Source organism: Labeo rohita, chromosome 9 (genome assembly GCF_022985175.1).
Source record: "Labeo rohita strain BAU-BD-2019 chromosome 9, IGBB_LRoh.1.0, whole genome shotgun sequence".
Classification (NCBI taxonomy): domain Eukaryota; kingdom Metazoa; phylum Chordata; class Actinopteri; order Cypriniformes; family Cyprinidae; genus Labeo; species Labeo rohita.
The window spans coordinates 8,610,604-8,627,784 of record NC_066877.1 but is presented as its reverse complement, the minus strand read 5'-3'; the positions used below and the strand labels follow the sequence as shown (position 1 = coordinate 8,627,784).

The 17,181-nt window shown below is 34.8% G+C and overlaps 1 protein-coding gene across 4 annotated transcripts in view; it reads left to right on the top strand.

Moving 5' to 3' along the window:
• Window positions 1-15,578, top strand: part of myo16 (myosin XVI) — a 246,434-nt gene extending 230,856 nt beyond the window's left edge. For 3 of the 4 annotated variants that reach the window (XM_051118727.1, XM_051118728.1, XM_051118726.1), the window contains exon 35: window positions 11,880-15,578. In XM_051118727.1, the coding sequence (XP_050974684.1) occupies window positions 11,880-12,056 (177 nt within the window). In that variant the 3' untranslated portion in view covers window positions 12,057-15,578. The remainder of the gene's footprint in view (window positions 1-11,879) is intronic. The other variant, XM_051118729.1, reaches the window with a different exon arrangement.
• Window positions 15,579-17,181: the final 1,603 nt, after the last annotated feature.

Here is a 17,181-nt window from a genome sequence, read left to right as displayed (position 1 = left end):
TGCAGAGAGTGTGGAGCAGAGCCATGTCTCTGCACTCAATCAATGGCTCTTGCTCTTATGTTTCAACCACAAACAAATGTTCACATGTGCCACACATACGGCCAAAGGAAACAGTGTGTAAATGATGCAGACGGATATATACCAGGGATAGCCACAAGTACTCGATTACACAATGACAATAGTTATTGGTAATGAAAACTGAGTACCCTCAAACCATTTCACACTAAGTGTTAACTATACGCTTATGTGCCAAAGCAACTTTTCAGAGCATTATGGTGCAATTTTCTATAGTACTTTGCGTTTCAAACACAAACTCAACATAAAATGTATTTAAATGTGACTAATTGCATTACATGGAGAGTTGGGGAGAGTTACTTTTAAAAGTAATGTATTACAAATACAAAATACAAATACAATGTTGTTGTTGTTTTTTTGTTTGTTTGTTTGGTGCAGTTCGCTTTCACACTGCCCTTTTTGCAAGTGAACCAGAAATTGTAAACAAAGCCATACGTGTGCTTAAGGTCATCCATTCATTGATTCATCCTTTCAATCATACCAGAGTTCGTTTGGAACCGGACGGAGACCACCTCTTTAGCTGGGTCTCGGTACAGTTGTTTGGTCCGCACCCGAGTCCGATTGCTGTATTCACACCTGCCCAAAAGATCCGCATCAAGGGAGGAAACTTTGATTCAATTGAATCAAACAAGACAGGTGTGAATACACCCTATGCCTCAGGCTGAGGAAAGTGCCTCTGTCTCTGCACCTCACTTCCAATTTCTCTGAACATGGGGACAGAAAAGGTGTCATTAGCTGCGTTTTCATTACCCTTTAAATTGCGCAAATTGAAAATACGGCCAATGGAAACACGTCAACTTCACAAAAACTCTCAACCTGGTGGGTGACCTTTAAACAAAGAACTTGTGTTCCTGTTAACAGATATTTTGTTGTAAATTTAAAAGTGATGTCACTTTACCAGTTACTTGAAAAAAGTAATCCGATTACGTAATGTAATGCGTTACCCCCAATACTGACTACATAGCAAAATGTCAAAGGTAACATTTATTTTCAGTATTTTCAATAGCGAAAGCAGTGACACTTTGCAAATATATATTTAGATAGATATAAGTTAGATATTAAACTAAAAAATACTAAAGCCACTATAAATACACTGTATGATATCTATACCAACTTATGTATGTATATATATATATATATACAGTAGTCAGCATTTGAAGTGGATCAAATCCTTTCATTAATTTTGTCCTAAAACCAAAAAGAATACCTGTCCTTGTCTTAAGACAACTTTGATTAACCTTTTTTGATCCACTTCAAATGTTGACTACTGTATATATATATGTATGTAAATGAAGAGTTTATTTGCAAAAACAAATAACTTAAAAATAAAAATAAAAATGTTCAAAAATAACTAACACAATAAAACATAACATCATAAAAAAATGTTAAAAAAAAAAAAAAAAAAAGGAGTTTGTTGGAATCTGTTTTTGCAAATACGCGCTTTATATACTACCAGTCAAAAGTTTTTGAACAGTAAGATTCTTGATGTATTTGCATTTGCATTTATGTATTTGCATTTGCATTTATTTGATCTAAAGTACAGCAAAAACAGAAACATTTGGAAATGTTTTTACTATATAAATTAACTGTTTTCTATTTTAATATATTTTGAAATGTAATTTGTTCCTTTGATTTCAACGCTGTTTTTTTTTTAGTCACATGATTCTGCAGAAATCAGGCTAATATTCTGAATATATATATATATATATTTTTTTTCAGGATTCTGTAATGAATAGAAAGTTCAGAAGAACAACATTTATCTGAAATAGAAATCTTTTTTTAACATTGTAACTCACTTTTGATCAATTTAAAGCATCCTTGCTAAATAAAAGTATTAATTTCTATAGTTTCTTTCCCCCCAAAAAAACAGACTCCAGGCTTTTGAATGGTATAGTGTATAGTGTTACAAAAGCTTTTTTTCATCAAAGAATCCTGAAAAAACAAAATGCACTCAACTGTTTTAATTATTGATAATAATAATAATAATAATAAAATGTTTCTTGAACAGCAAATCAGTATATTAGAATGATTTCTGAAGGATCATGTGACACGAAGACTAGAGTAATGATGCTGAAAATTAAGATTTGATCACAGGAATAAATTACATTTTAAAATATATTCAAATAAAAAGATAAACAGTTATTTTAAATAGTAAAAATATTTCACAAAATAACTGCTTTTGCTGTATTTTGGATCAAATAAATGCAGGCTTGGTGAGCAGAAGAGAATTCTTTAATATATATATAATAAACTATATAGTTATAGTTTAATACAGTTATAGTTTATATATTATAAACTTTAACTGTATATATAAAATATTGGGCTTCTTTTTTAAGGCCAATCCTTGATATACAGTTTAAAAAAGACCATTTGTGTGGTGCTTAGTATCACGAGGCATTCACTGTTATCCTTTAGCTCTGTAGCTCACCTTACCTCAGACGTCCTTTAACTTCATGCCTGTAGGCTAATATAGGTTTAAGAGTCAGACAAGGTGTCAGATCATCCTGTAAAACCTTTAAATTATCAGGATTCTCTAGGTTTGTCCTCTCTCAATCTGGGTTGATATGCCTTTCGAGGTTTCACAGCTTTTTGCTGTCCTCAAATAGTCTGAAGGCTTGTCAGGAACTTGAAGAGAAACAGCTGAGGAGTGTTTGTTAGAGGATTATGTTTAACCATGAGCCTAGTCTTTTTAATTATCTGTCCTTCAGCACTCATGGGAATTCAATTACTGGTAAAGAGCATGTACTTGATGCACAAAGCATGGGGATCGTATGTTCGTGTTTATTCGTGAGAGAGCACGACGTGGCCTAAGACACGCTTGAGAGTTTCTCCGAAGATGCTGAAGTGCATTTGAGGATAGCCTCAATCTGATATGAACAGGACTTCTTAAATCTGTTTCCTTACCATGTGAAGGGTGACCATCCTCCTTCAGACATCACATGAACATTGATTTCTTTTGTCGGGTTCTGCGTATTCTGTGTCTTGTGTGAGTGCACACAATCAGTTTATATGGCGTCTGATCAAAACAAACTGGCTGATGAAGGTTTGTGTTTTCTTCGTTCAGTGGTTGTAATCAGATCAGAGCAGACTAGCTGTGCACACAAACCCTCTCCCAATACTGCTGCATTTACTGCTTTTGCTTGCCAATTGAAGCACAGCACCCACCCAATTTGTCTTTTGCTTGTGGATAGGCTAATCTTCAGTGCACATGGTTTGCTGGTTGATTTAATGGAAGACTTTCAGACCAAGGATTTCCATCAGCTTTGAAAATGAAGGCGTAATGAGATGGCTCTGGGTTCCTCTGAGAAGGTTTCGACAGCTGTATTCCCAGTATGGCTTATGTTCCTCTATGAATTAAACACCAAAACAGTTTGAAGAAGAAAAGCAAAATGATGGAAGCCAAAACAGTTTGAGAAGAACTGGCGGTACGTTTGATAGTTAGATGAATAATCAGCCCTAAATATGCATGAAACTCCACAGAATTTTCAGAACTGAAACATCTGCAATTCTTAGCATTATACAGACACTTCCATGTTTGCTGACTAAATATTATGGCTAATCTCATGATGCTTTCAGATATCAGTAAGACTTCAGTGTACTCAGTTCCATTTAACACATTTTACATATTTAAATCCATTTGTTAGATTTTCTAAATCAATGCATAAAAATATTTTTGAATCCATCTGTGTACTTTTTAGTACTATTTTGTAGCCATACACCATTCTTGGACATGGTACCTCAGTAATACTGTGGTATTGTATTTTGGACACATACCATACAAGGGAATCAACATACTGTCACAAAAAGATACAAAAGTAGTACTATGGCACAGTGATGATATCTATGGAAGCCAATTTCAGCCGCTGAATAAAAAATGTAAAAAGGTAATTGCTAGTTTTTATCTTACAGTTGCATGATACAAACTCACAATTCTGACTTTTTTCTCTGAATTGCATGATACAAATTCACAATTCTGACTTTTTTCTCTGAATTGCATGATACAAATTCACAATTCTGACTTTTTTCTCTGAATTGCATGATACAAATTCACAATTCTGATGTTTTTCTCTGAATTGCATGATACAAATTCACAATTCTGACGTTTTTCCTCTGAATTGCATTATACAAATTCACAATTCTGACGTTTTTCTCTGAATTGCATGATACAAAATCACAGTTCTGACTTTTTTCTCTGAATTACATGATGTAAACTCACAATTTTGACTTTTTTCTCTGAATTGCATGATACAGATTCACAATTCTGACATTTTTCTCTGAATTGCATGATACAGATTCACAATTTTGACTTTTTTCTCTGAATTGCATGATATAAACTTGCAATTCTGATGTTTTTCTCTGAATTGCATGATAAAAAATCGCAATTCTAACTTTTTTCTCCAAATAGCATGATACAAACTCGCAATTCTGACTTTTTTTTCCAAATTGCATGATACAAACTTGCAATTCTGATGTTTTTTTCTGAATTGTATGATACAAACTCGCAATTCGGATGTTTGTCTATGAATTGCATGATAAAAAATCACAATTCTGACATTTTTCTCCGAATTGCATAATACAAATGTGAGTTTGTATCTCACAATCCTTTTTTTCTCGCAATTGCGAGTTTATATCACACAGTTCTGACTTTTTTCTCAGAATTGCATGATATAAACTTGCAATTATGACTGTCTCAGAATTGTAGATTTTGAGTATAAAGTAGAGTAGAATTGCGAGTTATAAAGACCAGTTTTGAGGGTAAAGATATATTCTCAGAATTATATGAGTTTATATCTCACAATTCTGACTTAATAACTCACAATTGCGTGTTGTAAAGTCACAATTGTGAGAAAAAAGTCAGATTTGTGAGTTTATATAACACAATTCCGAGAAAATAAGTCAAAATTGTGAAATAAAAACTCGGAATTACCTTTTTTATTCAGGCGCGGAAACAAGCTTCCATAGGTATCAGATTGTAATGCAATGGTACTTCAATATGAGCCTGAAAGATTATCATTTATACTACCTTTCAAATGTTTAGGGACAGTAAGTCAGTAAGACAGTTTTTTTTTTTTATTAAATTGCATTAAATTGATCAAAAGTGACAGTAAAGACATAAAATGTTACAAAAGATTTCTGTTTCCAATAAATGTTAAATAATAAGTGTTTCTTGAGCAGCAAATCAGAATACTACAATGATTTCTGAAGGATCATGTGACACTGAACACTGGACTAATGATGCAGAAAATTCAGCTTTGTAAAGTGTATTGCATTTACTAATATTACAGTGAACTACACAGACCAATATTCAAAACTGTTAACATGCTGAATAGGACGATTGACACTTTTTGTTTATTAAATGTTGACAGTTTCATGCTTTTAGCAGTCAGTAATTCACACAACAAAGCACACTGTGGCCGACATTAACATTTCATTGGAAATTTGACTGGACACATTTTTTGCTTCCTTTTAAAAGTTAATAAGCCTGTTTATTTCACTATCTCAAGTTATTATATGGTGAGTTGCGTTTCATTGTTTGCTTTTTTCTTGCTCTTCATAATCCTATCAGAAAAGACCTGTGACACATTTTTAGCTTGTGACCCACCAGTTGAAAACCACTGTTGTCTGACATTTTGAGAAAAACATATAAGCCATGAAAAGCCATTTTATCAGTTGTCGTTACCGCCACCGTAGTATGAATAGTATCCAGTGTTGCTGTATACAGCACAGATAAGACACAGCCGAGATATTTTCTCATATACAGGACAATGGAGAGAACATTATAGGCAGAAAGAGCCTGTTATATGTTCAGCCGAATGCCCCAGCAGTGTGAAAATCCCATAATATGCGTGTTAATAATGATTCCCTGACCTTTGCCCTTTGTATCAAGATTGCTTTAGTAGGTGCAGGGGCTAATGCAGTGCAAGCGCCTCATGGATGATAAGACCGTGATGAGCCTCGCGTGTCCCCGCTGACCTTTCACTGCGCTGACATTCAGGCCTGACCCGTATTGAATTCCAGCCTTATATCTCATGAAGGGGTGAGTGGGCTGAATGTCAGGCCACGGGCCGCCCCTCTCCCTAGGGACGGGATATTTCCATGTGTCCTCCCCTTTCTACTGAGCCTACTGACCAGCTGCCCTTATTTACATGCACACTTTCAAAATTACAGCCCTTTGGTTTGGCTGTAACATCCCTATGGTTTGGCACATGCTGTTAGTGTGTTGTTTTAGGATTTTTAAATTGTATGCAGTTGAGAGCTGTACAAGGGGAAAAAAGTAATATTTTGGTCTTGTTTTGGAGTAAAAATATCATTAAAATTTCATCATAAAAGACTTGTTTTCAAATGTAGTTATTTTTGTTTATTTTGCTTCACATATGTTTGCTAGGGTAAGTAAAATATTTTAATGGAATTTTAAAAAATTGTGTAAGATGAAACAAGACTTGTCTTTAGTGTTTTTAGAGAATAGAGAATTTCTTTCTTTCTTTCTTTCTTTCTTTCTTTCTTTCTTTCTTTCTTTCTTTCTTTCTTTCTTTCTTTCCTTCCATCCATCCATCCATCCATCCATCCATCCAGGCAAAGTTATGCTTAAAAAATCAAAGATACAGTAACTACAAGAGTAATTAATAATACATTTTAATATGACAAATAAGATTTGATTTCAGATAATATGTCATGAATATAGATGTGTGTGTGTGTGTGTGTGTGTGTGTGTGTGTGTGTGTGTGTGTATTAATATTTATATATTGGCACATTTATACTTTATATCTTTAAATATTCCAGTGGTATAATAAAGATATATAAGTAATATATCTTGACTTATAATGAACTAAATAAATAAACATACATATAAATTATTTTTACACCATATTGGGAAATTAATGCTTAAAACAAGATACGAATTTCACAGGTAAAATAAATATAGTAAACATATCTTAAAACTAGTTTGTGTTTTTGAGAATTTATATTGAATATATATCTTATCATGCTGACAAATATTATGCTTAAACCAAGAAAAATGCTGCAAGAAAATGTGCTTAATTCAAGTTATTTTTACACCATATTGCTCAAGTTAATGCTTAAAACAAGACGCTAATTTTAAAGGTAAAATAAAGTTATTTTAGTACATGAAGTTACACTAAACGAAAATGAGAAATATTTCCTTGGGAAACTACCTTAATTAAAATTAATTAATTTTATTTTATTTTATTTTATTTTTATTTATTTATTTTTTTTTTTTTTCATGCAAATGAGAAATGTTTCCTTTGGGAATTTGCTGAATTTAAATTATTTTTACACCAAATTAATGGCAAATTAATACTTAAAACGATACAAATTTCAAAGGTAAAATAAAGATAGTAAAAATATCTTAAAACAAACTAATGTAGAATAAAAAGACATGTTTTTGAGAACATATATTGAATATATATAATATCATACTGACAAATACTATGCTTAATACAAGAAAAATGCTGCGAGAAAATGAACTTGATTCAAGATATATTCTTTGAAAATATGTCTACATATTAGCTTTTGAAATTATTTGAGATTTTTGTAAAAATCATTTTTACTGGCTTTATTTGTTATTTGTTTTATTATTATTAATTTTTATTTATTTTTTTTATTTTTTGAATATATCATAAAATAAGAAAATATATTTTGACATATAAATATATATAAATATATCTTTATATATTTTTTCCCAATTATTTTTACACGATATTGGCAAATTAATTCTTAAAACAAGATACAAATTTCAAAGGTAAAATAAAGATAGTAAAAATATCTTCAGATAGATAAAAAGACTTGTTTTTGAGAATATATATTGAAGTTCTTTTTTTTATAATACTGACAATATATATTCTCTCAAAATATGCCTATATTTATTTCAGAAATAATTGGTTATTTTAAGGATTTTTACTGGCTTTTTAAAATTTTCATTAATGTACAGTAGGCCCTTATCCAGGTACTTTACACGGATTTGAACACTAGCTGTAATGGGAGTCGCTTCTTGTTTGGAAACCCCTCGAGACCCCGTCTCATCTGAATTGCAAAGCCTGAATTACTGAATATTCTGTCAATTGATTGTCAAAGAACTGGATGTCCCCGATGGTTTGAGAGGCTGGGCTAAATTTAGAGTCTAAGTGGTCATGTAGCCCGCCTGTCTGTATCCACATCTCTAAGCGTGCATGTGTGCCCTTTCATGAAGCCCATAAATAATGCAAGGTTAAACATAATGGTTTCTGTGCTTGAATATGAATAGCTGCATGTGATCCAGGTGCTTTGTGTGTGTCTTTGTGCAGCGTCCAGATAGCATTACAGGTGTGAATGCAGTGATTGACACCGACGTCCTGCTCGGTCTTAATGAGTGCGCGTGATTGGCTGACTGTGTGTGTGTGCGATTTGTTCGGTTCAGTACACTGTGTACCATCTTTGTGTCTCTGTTCTGCTAGCGTACTGATGTCAGAACTGAGAGGCAACAGATAGGTGTAAATTATGGAGCAGTACGTGGGTGTGTGCGGCTCTGTAGATGGCCTGGGTTACTAGAAAACGCTTCTGCTGTGCTGTAGCTTCACCACTGCGCTCTCACACTCTCATGATGTTTCCGGATGAGTTCCCTCTCAGAGCGGAGTGGTAAAATAGGCCAGGGCATCCCGTTACGTCATTCCAGAAAGTCTACTAACACTGTACTGTATGAACAGCCCCTGTATCTTCCCAAACGCTCTCGTGTAGGACGATAGAATATACGGTTTGTACAGTTTAAAAATAATTACGCCCATTGAATGTCCAAAAAAAACGTGGAAACACAACATGTGTGTGTGTGTGTGTGTGTGTGTGTGTTTGTGTATAATGGTATCTTTGGGGAACTATCTCATTTAAGATAGCTTTATTTTATTTTATTTTTAATGAAAATGAGAAGTATTTCCTATTTTATTTCATTTTTAATGAAAATGAAAAATGTTTCCTTGGAGAACTTGCTGAATTAAAATAGCTTTACATTGCTTTTTATTTTGTTTTGTTTTATTTTATTTTATTTTATTATTTTATAATTTTATTTTATTTTATTTTATTTTATTTTTAATGAAAATGAGGAATGTTTCCTTGGGGAACCTTTATATTTTATTTTATTTTTATTTATTTATGTATTTTAAATGAAAATGAGAAATGTTACTTTTGGGAACTAGCTGAATTTAAATAGCTTTATTTTACTTTTTGTTTTATTTAATTTCATAGTTTTATTGAAAATAAGGAATGTTTCCTTGGGAAACTTTTATTTCATTTTATTATTTTATTTTATTTTATTTTATTTTTTTTAATGAAAGTGACAAATGTTTCCTAGGGGGACTGAATTAATAATCCATTTAATTTAATTTAATTTAATTTTTTAATGAAAATTATTTTATTTTATTTTATATTTAATGAAAATGAAAAATGTTTCCTTGGGGAACTAGCTGTATTAAAATGTATTTAGTTAGTTAGTTAACATTTATTTTATTTCAAGTAATAAAAAAAAATGTCTTTATGGTTTTAGTTTTAGTTGATTATAATAACCCTGGATGACTGTCATAAAATTAGCAAACATTATAAATATCATTCATTCCTTCATTTATTCTTTTTATTTTTGTTTCTTCCTTTATTTATTTATTTTTTCTTAATTTAATTTTTAAAAATTACTTGCTTAAAGTTTAACTTACTTGCAAATAATATATTTAAAACAAGAAAATCCTTTATCCTTCAAAAAACTTAATTCAAGATATATTCTCTAAGGATGCATCTACGTATTTGCTTCTGAAATAATTTGATATTGTTTTAAATATTTCTACTGCCATGTTTTTGCACTGTTGGATTGTTATCCAGGTGCTTTAGATGGATTTAAACACTAACACATAATGGGGGCCGTTTCTTGTTTGAAAACCTCCAGAGATCTCATCTCATTTGAATTGCAAAGTGTGCATCGCTATATATTCTGTCAATGGATTGTTAAAGAACTGAATGTCCCAGATGGTTTATTTCTTTGTTTCTGTTCAGCTATTTCTGTTATAGTCACATGTTCAGGGTTGCTTCACCTGGAGCAACCTTGCTTAGGGACAAAAATAAGTTCAGGGTTTGATCCAGGTTAACAGCCCAGATTTGTACTTACCAAGCACTGTCTTTATGTCCAGACGACTGTTTGTAAGGATTCTGTAAGCTTCACTTATTTACTTCACTAATAATAACAAATGACAGTCTCAGTCTTTCCGTTTAGCACTGCACTTCTACTGTCACTCACTTGGTGCCATCTGACTTAGCAAGAGAGAGAGAACAAATGGACAGGGGTTTTCTCTTTGACCAAACTAAAGCCATGTGACTTCCCTTCAACCCTACATCTGTCATGAATGGATCAGAGGCACAGCAGGAGCTCCTGTTCCATTGGTGGCATTTACCAGCTGCAGATGATTGGGATGGATTGATTTATCTGTTTATTGATTACGCTCGTATGATGGATGAGAGATGCCCATGGGTGGGTTTTGTGTATGTGTGTGTGGCAGGGTTGCTGGTTGCATCCAGCAACAGCTGTCAGGAGAGTTTTTTTTTTTTTTTTAAACATCAATCTGCCCTACTTTTTAAAAGATTTTTCCTTTCTTTATCATAGACACTCTTATATGACCCAATACCTTTGCTCATTCCACCACTCCGCCAAATGCTGGGCACATTTCATTTCCTGATGCTTTGTGCATTACCTATGTGTTATAAATGGAATTACAATTTGGATAATTGATATTCTGTTAATTGGTGGTAAGTAGTACTGTAGATCAAGAGTCACCAACCCTGCTCCTGGAGGACTGCCATCCTGCAGAGTCCAACCCCAATCAAACACACCTGAACCAGCCAAACACAGTGCTCAGAAATTGCTTGAAAACAACAGGAGAGTGTTTTGGAGCAAGGTTGGACCTGTTGGGAACCCTGGGTATTAAGACTTTTATGGCTTAATATAATGTAAGTGATGTATCTTACTGAAATATGTAGTAGAAAACCCATAAAAGATTTATACATTGTGTTTTATACATATTTTAGATTATGGGGGGCGCCATTTTTGATGACGTGAAATGGTTGCACTCAGTGAGCTACTGGCGCTACCTGTTGCTATTTTTACCGCAGCACAACTCGGACAATAAAATACTTATATAATGACCACAGCTACTGAAAGAGCTTACAGGTGGTGATGGATATAAGTGTAGGCTTAAACCAAATGGCGTACCATTGATTTTTCCACACAAGGAGTCTAAATGCCCCTGGATATCAAGTGAAACCTGTGCTGAGAAACTCGTTGGTACGTTGGTACATTTACATCCTGCCAGGATGGCATCTTGCGTTTCTTGTCTCTGCCATTTGTAAGCTCTTTCAGTAACTGTGGTCTACTAATAGCCTCAAAGGCATCAGAGCTAAAGTGGAGAGAACAAAGACGCAGGTTTTTAGATAGTTTCATTCCTCCACAGGAAACTTCCCATTCTTTTCTCTTCTTATCACTAGAAATAGTGAAGACTTGCATCGCATCTTGTTGCCCTTTGACTGAAAATTACAACCAAAACCCACGCAATGTGGCATCGTTTGTGGTAAAAATAGCAACAAGTAACGCCAGTAGCTCATCGAGTGCAGCCGTTTTACATCATCGAAATAATGGCGCCCCCCATAGTCCAAAGTTTTTTCAAGTCTTAATACCCGGGTTCCCTTGAAAGGTAGCTCTCCAGAAGCAGGGTTGGCTACCCCTGCTGAGGATACATCCATTATGGACCATACTAAAAATGACCTTTCTGTCATTTTTCCAGGTGCTCCAGAGGTCACGTGCATGTGGGGATCAGCGGGCCACTCTGCAGGAATTGTTGCGCTGGCGGAGGAGTGTTTGTGATGGTCGACCAGACTGGCAGAATGCTTGGCTCCACACGAACACCTCACCCACCCTAACAGTGAAGACCAAGAGTCCTAGAAAGAAATCATCGCCCTAGAGATTGCGGTCTTCCTGAGTTAAACCTCAGTTAAACCCCACTCCTTAGGCCCGATGGCCCTTTTCACGGTTTGCCCTTCACGTAGGATGGTTTCCTCTGAACAGAGCCAGACTCTGAACTCAGGAGAGCAGGGCATATCCCAACTTGTTCTTGTTCCTCTCTTCACGTCTTTTGAAAGAATGAAAGGTTCCTTGGAAAATTGTTCCACACCATCTCTCCAACTAATGGCCAACTGGGACCAAATAACAAGAAGCCCCCCAAAGACTACCAAGCCCAACTTTGAAAACATAAAGTCATTGGGCAAACAAAAAGGGGCATGGCTATTATGAATCCCATTCGCAGTGTCCTAAACATCACGCTGTTTGGAAGATCTCATCACGTCGCCTTGATTGCAACTCATCTTAGGGCTGAGCAAACATATCTCGACTGTGTGCTATAGTCTACATCGTGGGCCATATTTTAGTGTTAAACCCTGGTGCTGGTCGCTCCACATGTGGTTGTCGTTGATTGGGTTGGGTAAAAAGTGCCAGTTCTGTCCCAACTCGAGCACTCGAGACACATGGATGCGACAGACCTTAAAGTTTACAAGACTTTGTGTTGACCTCCAAGGTCGAGCTTTGTGAACAAAGTCCTCCTTCAGGTTCAGAGAAGCAGCTACACCTCACGCTTTTTCAGGTGCTTTGGTTACCCTCCGTCAGAGGTGGCAACCATCACACACAGGTTGTGACCTTACGAAGAGGTCAGGGTTCAGGGAAATCACCAGTGACACCACAGGTCCACAACATTTCCACCAGCTTCTGGACTACATCCATCCTTCGCTCTAGGCTGATGTGCGCACACTTACGCAACATGAAACCGAAAGGTTTCGCAAGATGTACTGTCAACAAACTTGAAGACACCTGATTTATATCGAATGGTTAAAGAGCACAATTTTCCAAATACACCTTTAGATGGAACAGTCATTACTAGTGATGGATATTACTGCCGATGTGACACCCGTGACCCTTTTTGGACTTTTCCTCAAAGGTGCTTATGTACGAATGTTGGGTTGTACCTTAGTAGACGACCTGTACAAACAGCACATGACCTTTGGTCTCCCTGAAGTTTCAAGCTATTCATCTCTCTAGTCGTTCCTAATTTGTGAAGGTACGCAGATGCCTCCATACGGAGGCCTTGAGGCATTTGGTTTATCCATACAGTGTGCACATGCAGATTTATTACCTGAAAGACCTTGGGTAAATATTTTTGGACCTTGAACACTTGGTTTGCAGCAGGAGACCCACCATAAGCACAAGGTGGTTTTCTGAGAATAAGCAGAACTTGACCTTCTGGTTCTGGTTGACTTCGGTATGACTGAATAGATGGATTATGTACAGATTGTGAGCATTATTGTCTTTATAATGGAAAGATGTTTTTGAATGTTCAAGGATGCAATGACAGAAGGACTAAGGTGGTGGGTTTTATAGTGTGAATATCATTTTAGTACAGAATGATTGTTTATTAATGGTGAACTCTTTAGCCGTTGTCCATCCCCACAGGACTTTGGCCAATGTATAAAGATATTTAATGTATTGTACAGAACATTTGTGTTTGTGCAAGTATGTTTAAGTTGCACTTTGCCGCTGTGTTTCGTTTAGGCTTCATTAAGAGCGTCCCCTCATGCCTGTGTGCTTATCCTGAAGGAGGCGTTCTGAAAAACAAGTTCCCCGAATGTTAAACCTTCAAAAAAAAGAGAGCCAATTCATCCCCTTTCATGTCAAGGTCTTTGGTCTCAATATTTGAATGTACATACATCTGAGAAAACAGTGACTTAAATGTGAATAAAAATTTCCTGATAATTTACTCACCCCATGTCATCCAAGATGTTCATGTCTTTCTTTCTACAGTCAAAAAGAAATGAAAGTTTTTGGGAAAAACATTACAGGATTTTTCTCCATATAGTGGACTTCAACAGGTTGAAGGTCCAAATTGCAGTTTCATTGAAAAACCAAAGAGCTTTTCACGATAAGGGTTTTTCCCTTTTTTTTTTTTTTTTTTTGGTTTTTGTTTTTAAGAAAATTACCAATTGTTTCACTAGATGAGACTCTTATTTATGTAGAGCCCTTTGAAGCTCCAGTGAAACTGCAACTTAAACCTTCACCCCATTGAAGTCCACTATATGGAGATAAAAACCTGGATTATTTTCCTCAAAAAATTTATTTTTGACTGAAGAAAGAAAGATATGAACATCTTGGTTGACACTGGGGTGAAAAAAAAATTATTAGGAATTTTATTATTTCTGGAAGTGAACTAATCCTTTAATATGTATGGTTTGTATAACCAGTTGTGTTTAATGATTGTATTTCAGTGTGCAACGTGATCTAAAATTCATTCAAATTAACATATTACAAAGAGGATTTTTAAGGCCCAGTTTGTGAGTCATAATTTCTGACTCTATAAATTATTACAGACAGCTCTAAAATTGGCTGCTGAGACTTGTGAATCTCATATCTTCTTCTCTTCCCAACTAATGTGAATAGTCCCTTTCCCCATTCCATTGGACGGTGGTTTAAAAGCATCTTCACTGCTGTGCAGTCCTGCAGATCAGAGACGCATATTAAAATCACTGTGCAGGCCAGTGCTGACGGAGACCGGAACTCACTTCATGGGTCTGATCCACAGCTGCTTTGCATCGCTACTGCTTAACAGGGTTACGATACTATTATTTGAAACATTTATTTATTTAAAAAATTGCTATTTTATAATGTCTAGTATTGACTTGTTAACAATACTATAAAGCAAAAAGAGAATGAAAAGAACTGTACAGTAGCCCATTTTTCTACTCTGTTGTTGAAAAGGGAACGTATGTTAACGCATGAGATCTCTTATGTACACGCCCCGTCTATCTGTTTTTCTGTGCTTAGTCTGATACGTTGTGGAGATATAGACATCATTGGATCATGCCCTTTGTCTTAACTGGTGCTGTGGAACCATCCGAACATGATATGAACTTCCTCTCACCCTCCAGCCCAACATGGCCTTGATTTAATGGGCCTCTTGTTTTGGCCTGAAATGGTTCAGCCAAGATCAATATGTAGAGAACATCTCCCAGTGTTGTAGTCAAAAGCAGTTCATTCAAGCCCAAGTCAAGACCGTAACAAGAATAGGGTCGCGTTTAAGTCAAGGCTGAGTCCAAAACCATATTTTTTTTGTTTAGTCTTGACTACGAATCGACCCTCTTCTGGCCTCGGCCTTCACATCTTCATCTCAAGACAATGAAAATAAACTCATTCAGATTCTTGTGCTTGCTCAAATATGCAGAGATCAACAAAATATTTAATTACCATGGCTGTTGCTGTCTTTTGTAGTCAATGTGTTTTAGTTTTTTTTCCTTCTTTTTTGATCTTTCTGTAAATTCTATATAAATATGCCTATTACTTCAATATATGTTTGTGGGCAAAGAAAAAAAAATGTATGTCTTGGTACATATTTTGTTTCAAAATGTTTTATAAAATTCCTGTACAGCAATAAAGCACAGTGTCAGTCAACTGACAAAAAAAAAAAAAAAAAATCTGATTTTTTGTTTTGTTTCTTTGTGGAGGAACTATATAAAATCAATATACAGGATTTTAAAAATCACAGAAGTCTATGTGTGGCATTTAACATTGTTAAATCTATAAATTTGGTTTATTTCTACAATTCTACAAATAAGAAAAAAATTATTATATATATATATTTTTTTAAATACTGCAAATCAGTGTTAGAAATTAACTAGGGCTCATAGAAAAAAAGGCACACCAAAATGAACAGAAATGCTCTGTAAATTTCAAAACAGAAGTGCGAAAATGCCCCCGCACAATTAAACAATGTATTATGGCTGTCACGATTAAAATTAACTGTGAAAATGAATGAAACATGTCAATTCGCGGAATTACATTATGATTCGCTCATTGTATCAGTTTGCTTTTATGTGCTGTTTTGTGCTGCATTGAGACATATAACCAACCAAATGCATTTCTGTTGAGCTTAGGAATGCATTGGCCAATCAGAGGCGCTTTGGTTACTCAGCGCTGAAAACGAGCCAATCAGAGGCGCTTAGATTAGTCAGCATGCTTGCGAATTCCCTCGTCATAAACAACCGTGCAGATACGATGTAAATAAAAGATTTTCGTAGCTTCAGTGATTATAACAGGTGTTTTTGCATAATGTGTGCTATACCAGACTAACATCATGGACCGACATGTTTGTCTGTGACGCCAGAATGTAACGTGCCCAAAATTAAACAAAAAATGTTTTATATTGTTTTCTATGTCAATGTTAATAATCACTATTACAATATAAAGAGCAATAATCTTCAGTTATGATTTTTGTCATAATATTGTAGCCCTATGAGCTCCTGTTTTTTTACATGTATAATTTAGATACAATTTTAGACAGTCTATTGTTATTGACAACAGTTTAAAATACTGATTAAAGTAACTGGGTAAATTTAAGTATTTGACATTAAAGACAACATACAAAAAAGTTAAATTCACACAAGAAAAGTTAATTTCTGACCTTAATGCCTAGCAACAAGTTTGTACCTTTCAAAAGTTTGGTTTGGCAAGATTTTTAAAATGTTTCTAAAAGTCTTTATGTTCGCCAAGGCTGCATTTCTTTGATTTTTGATATGGCTTTTAAATGCTGAAAATGGTTTTTACTTTCCACCTTTGATCAATTTTATGCATCCTTGCTGAATAAAAGTATAAATTAAAAAAATAAAAAAAATAAATAAATTCAATCATAAACACTTGATTGATAGTATATAGTGAACACATGATTTGCATATTATATTTTGCTATATCTCGCAGCCCTGCAGACATTTTGCACTGACTGTTACCTTGTTATTGTTCATTTCAACATCATGATGTTCTGCAAACTGAACAGTAAATTCTAGATTATAATCTCACAAACAGACAGGAATAGAGGCCTTCCTCCCGCCTGACCAAAACAGCAAACATCCGGAGCTGTTGCCCAGCACACCGAGTATGTAACTGGTGCTTATGTGAGCGTGTAATATTGCATAATGTGGAGATTTGAATGTGTGTGTGTGGTGTGTTTACTGTTAGACAGTGCAGGGGCTGGGAGCAGTGCTTGTGTAAGCTGA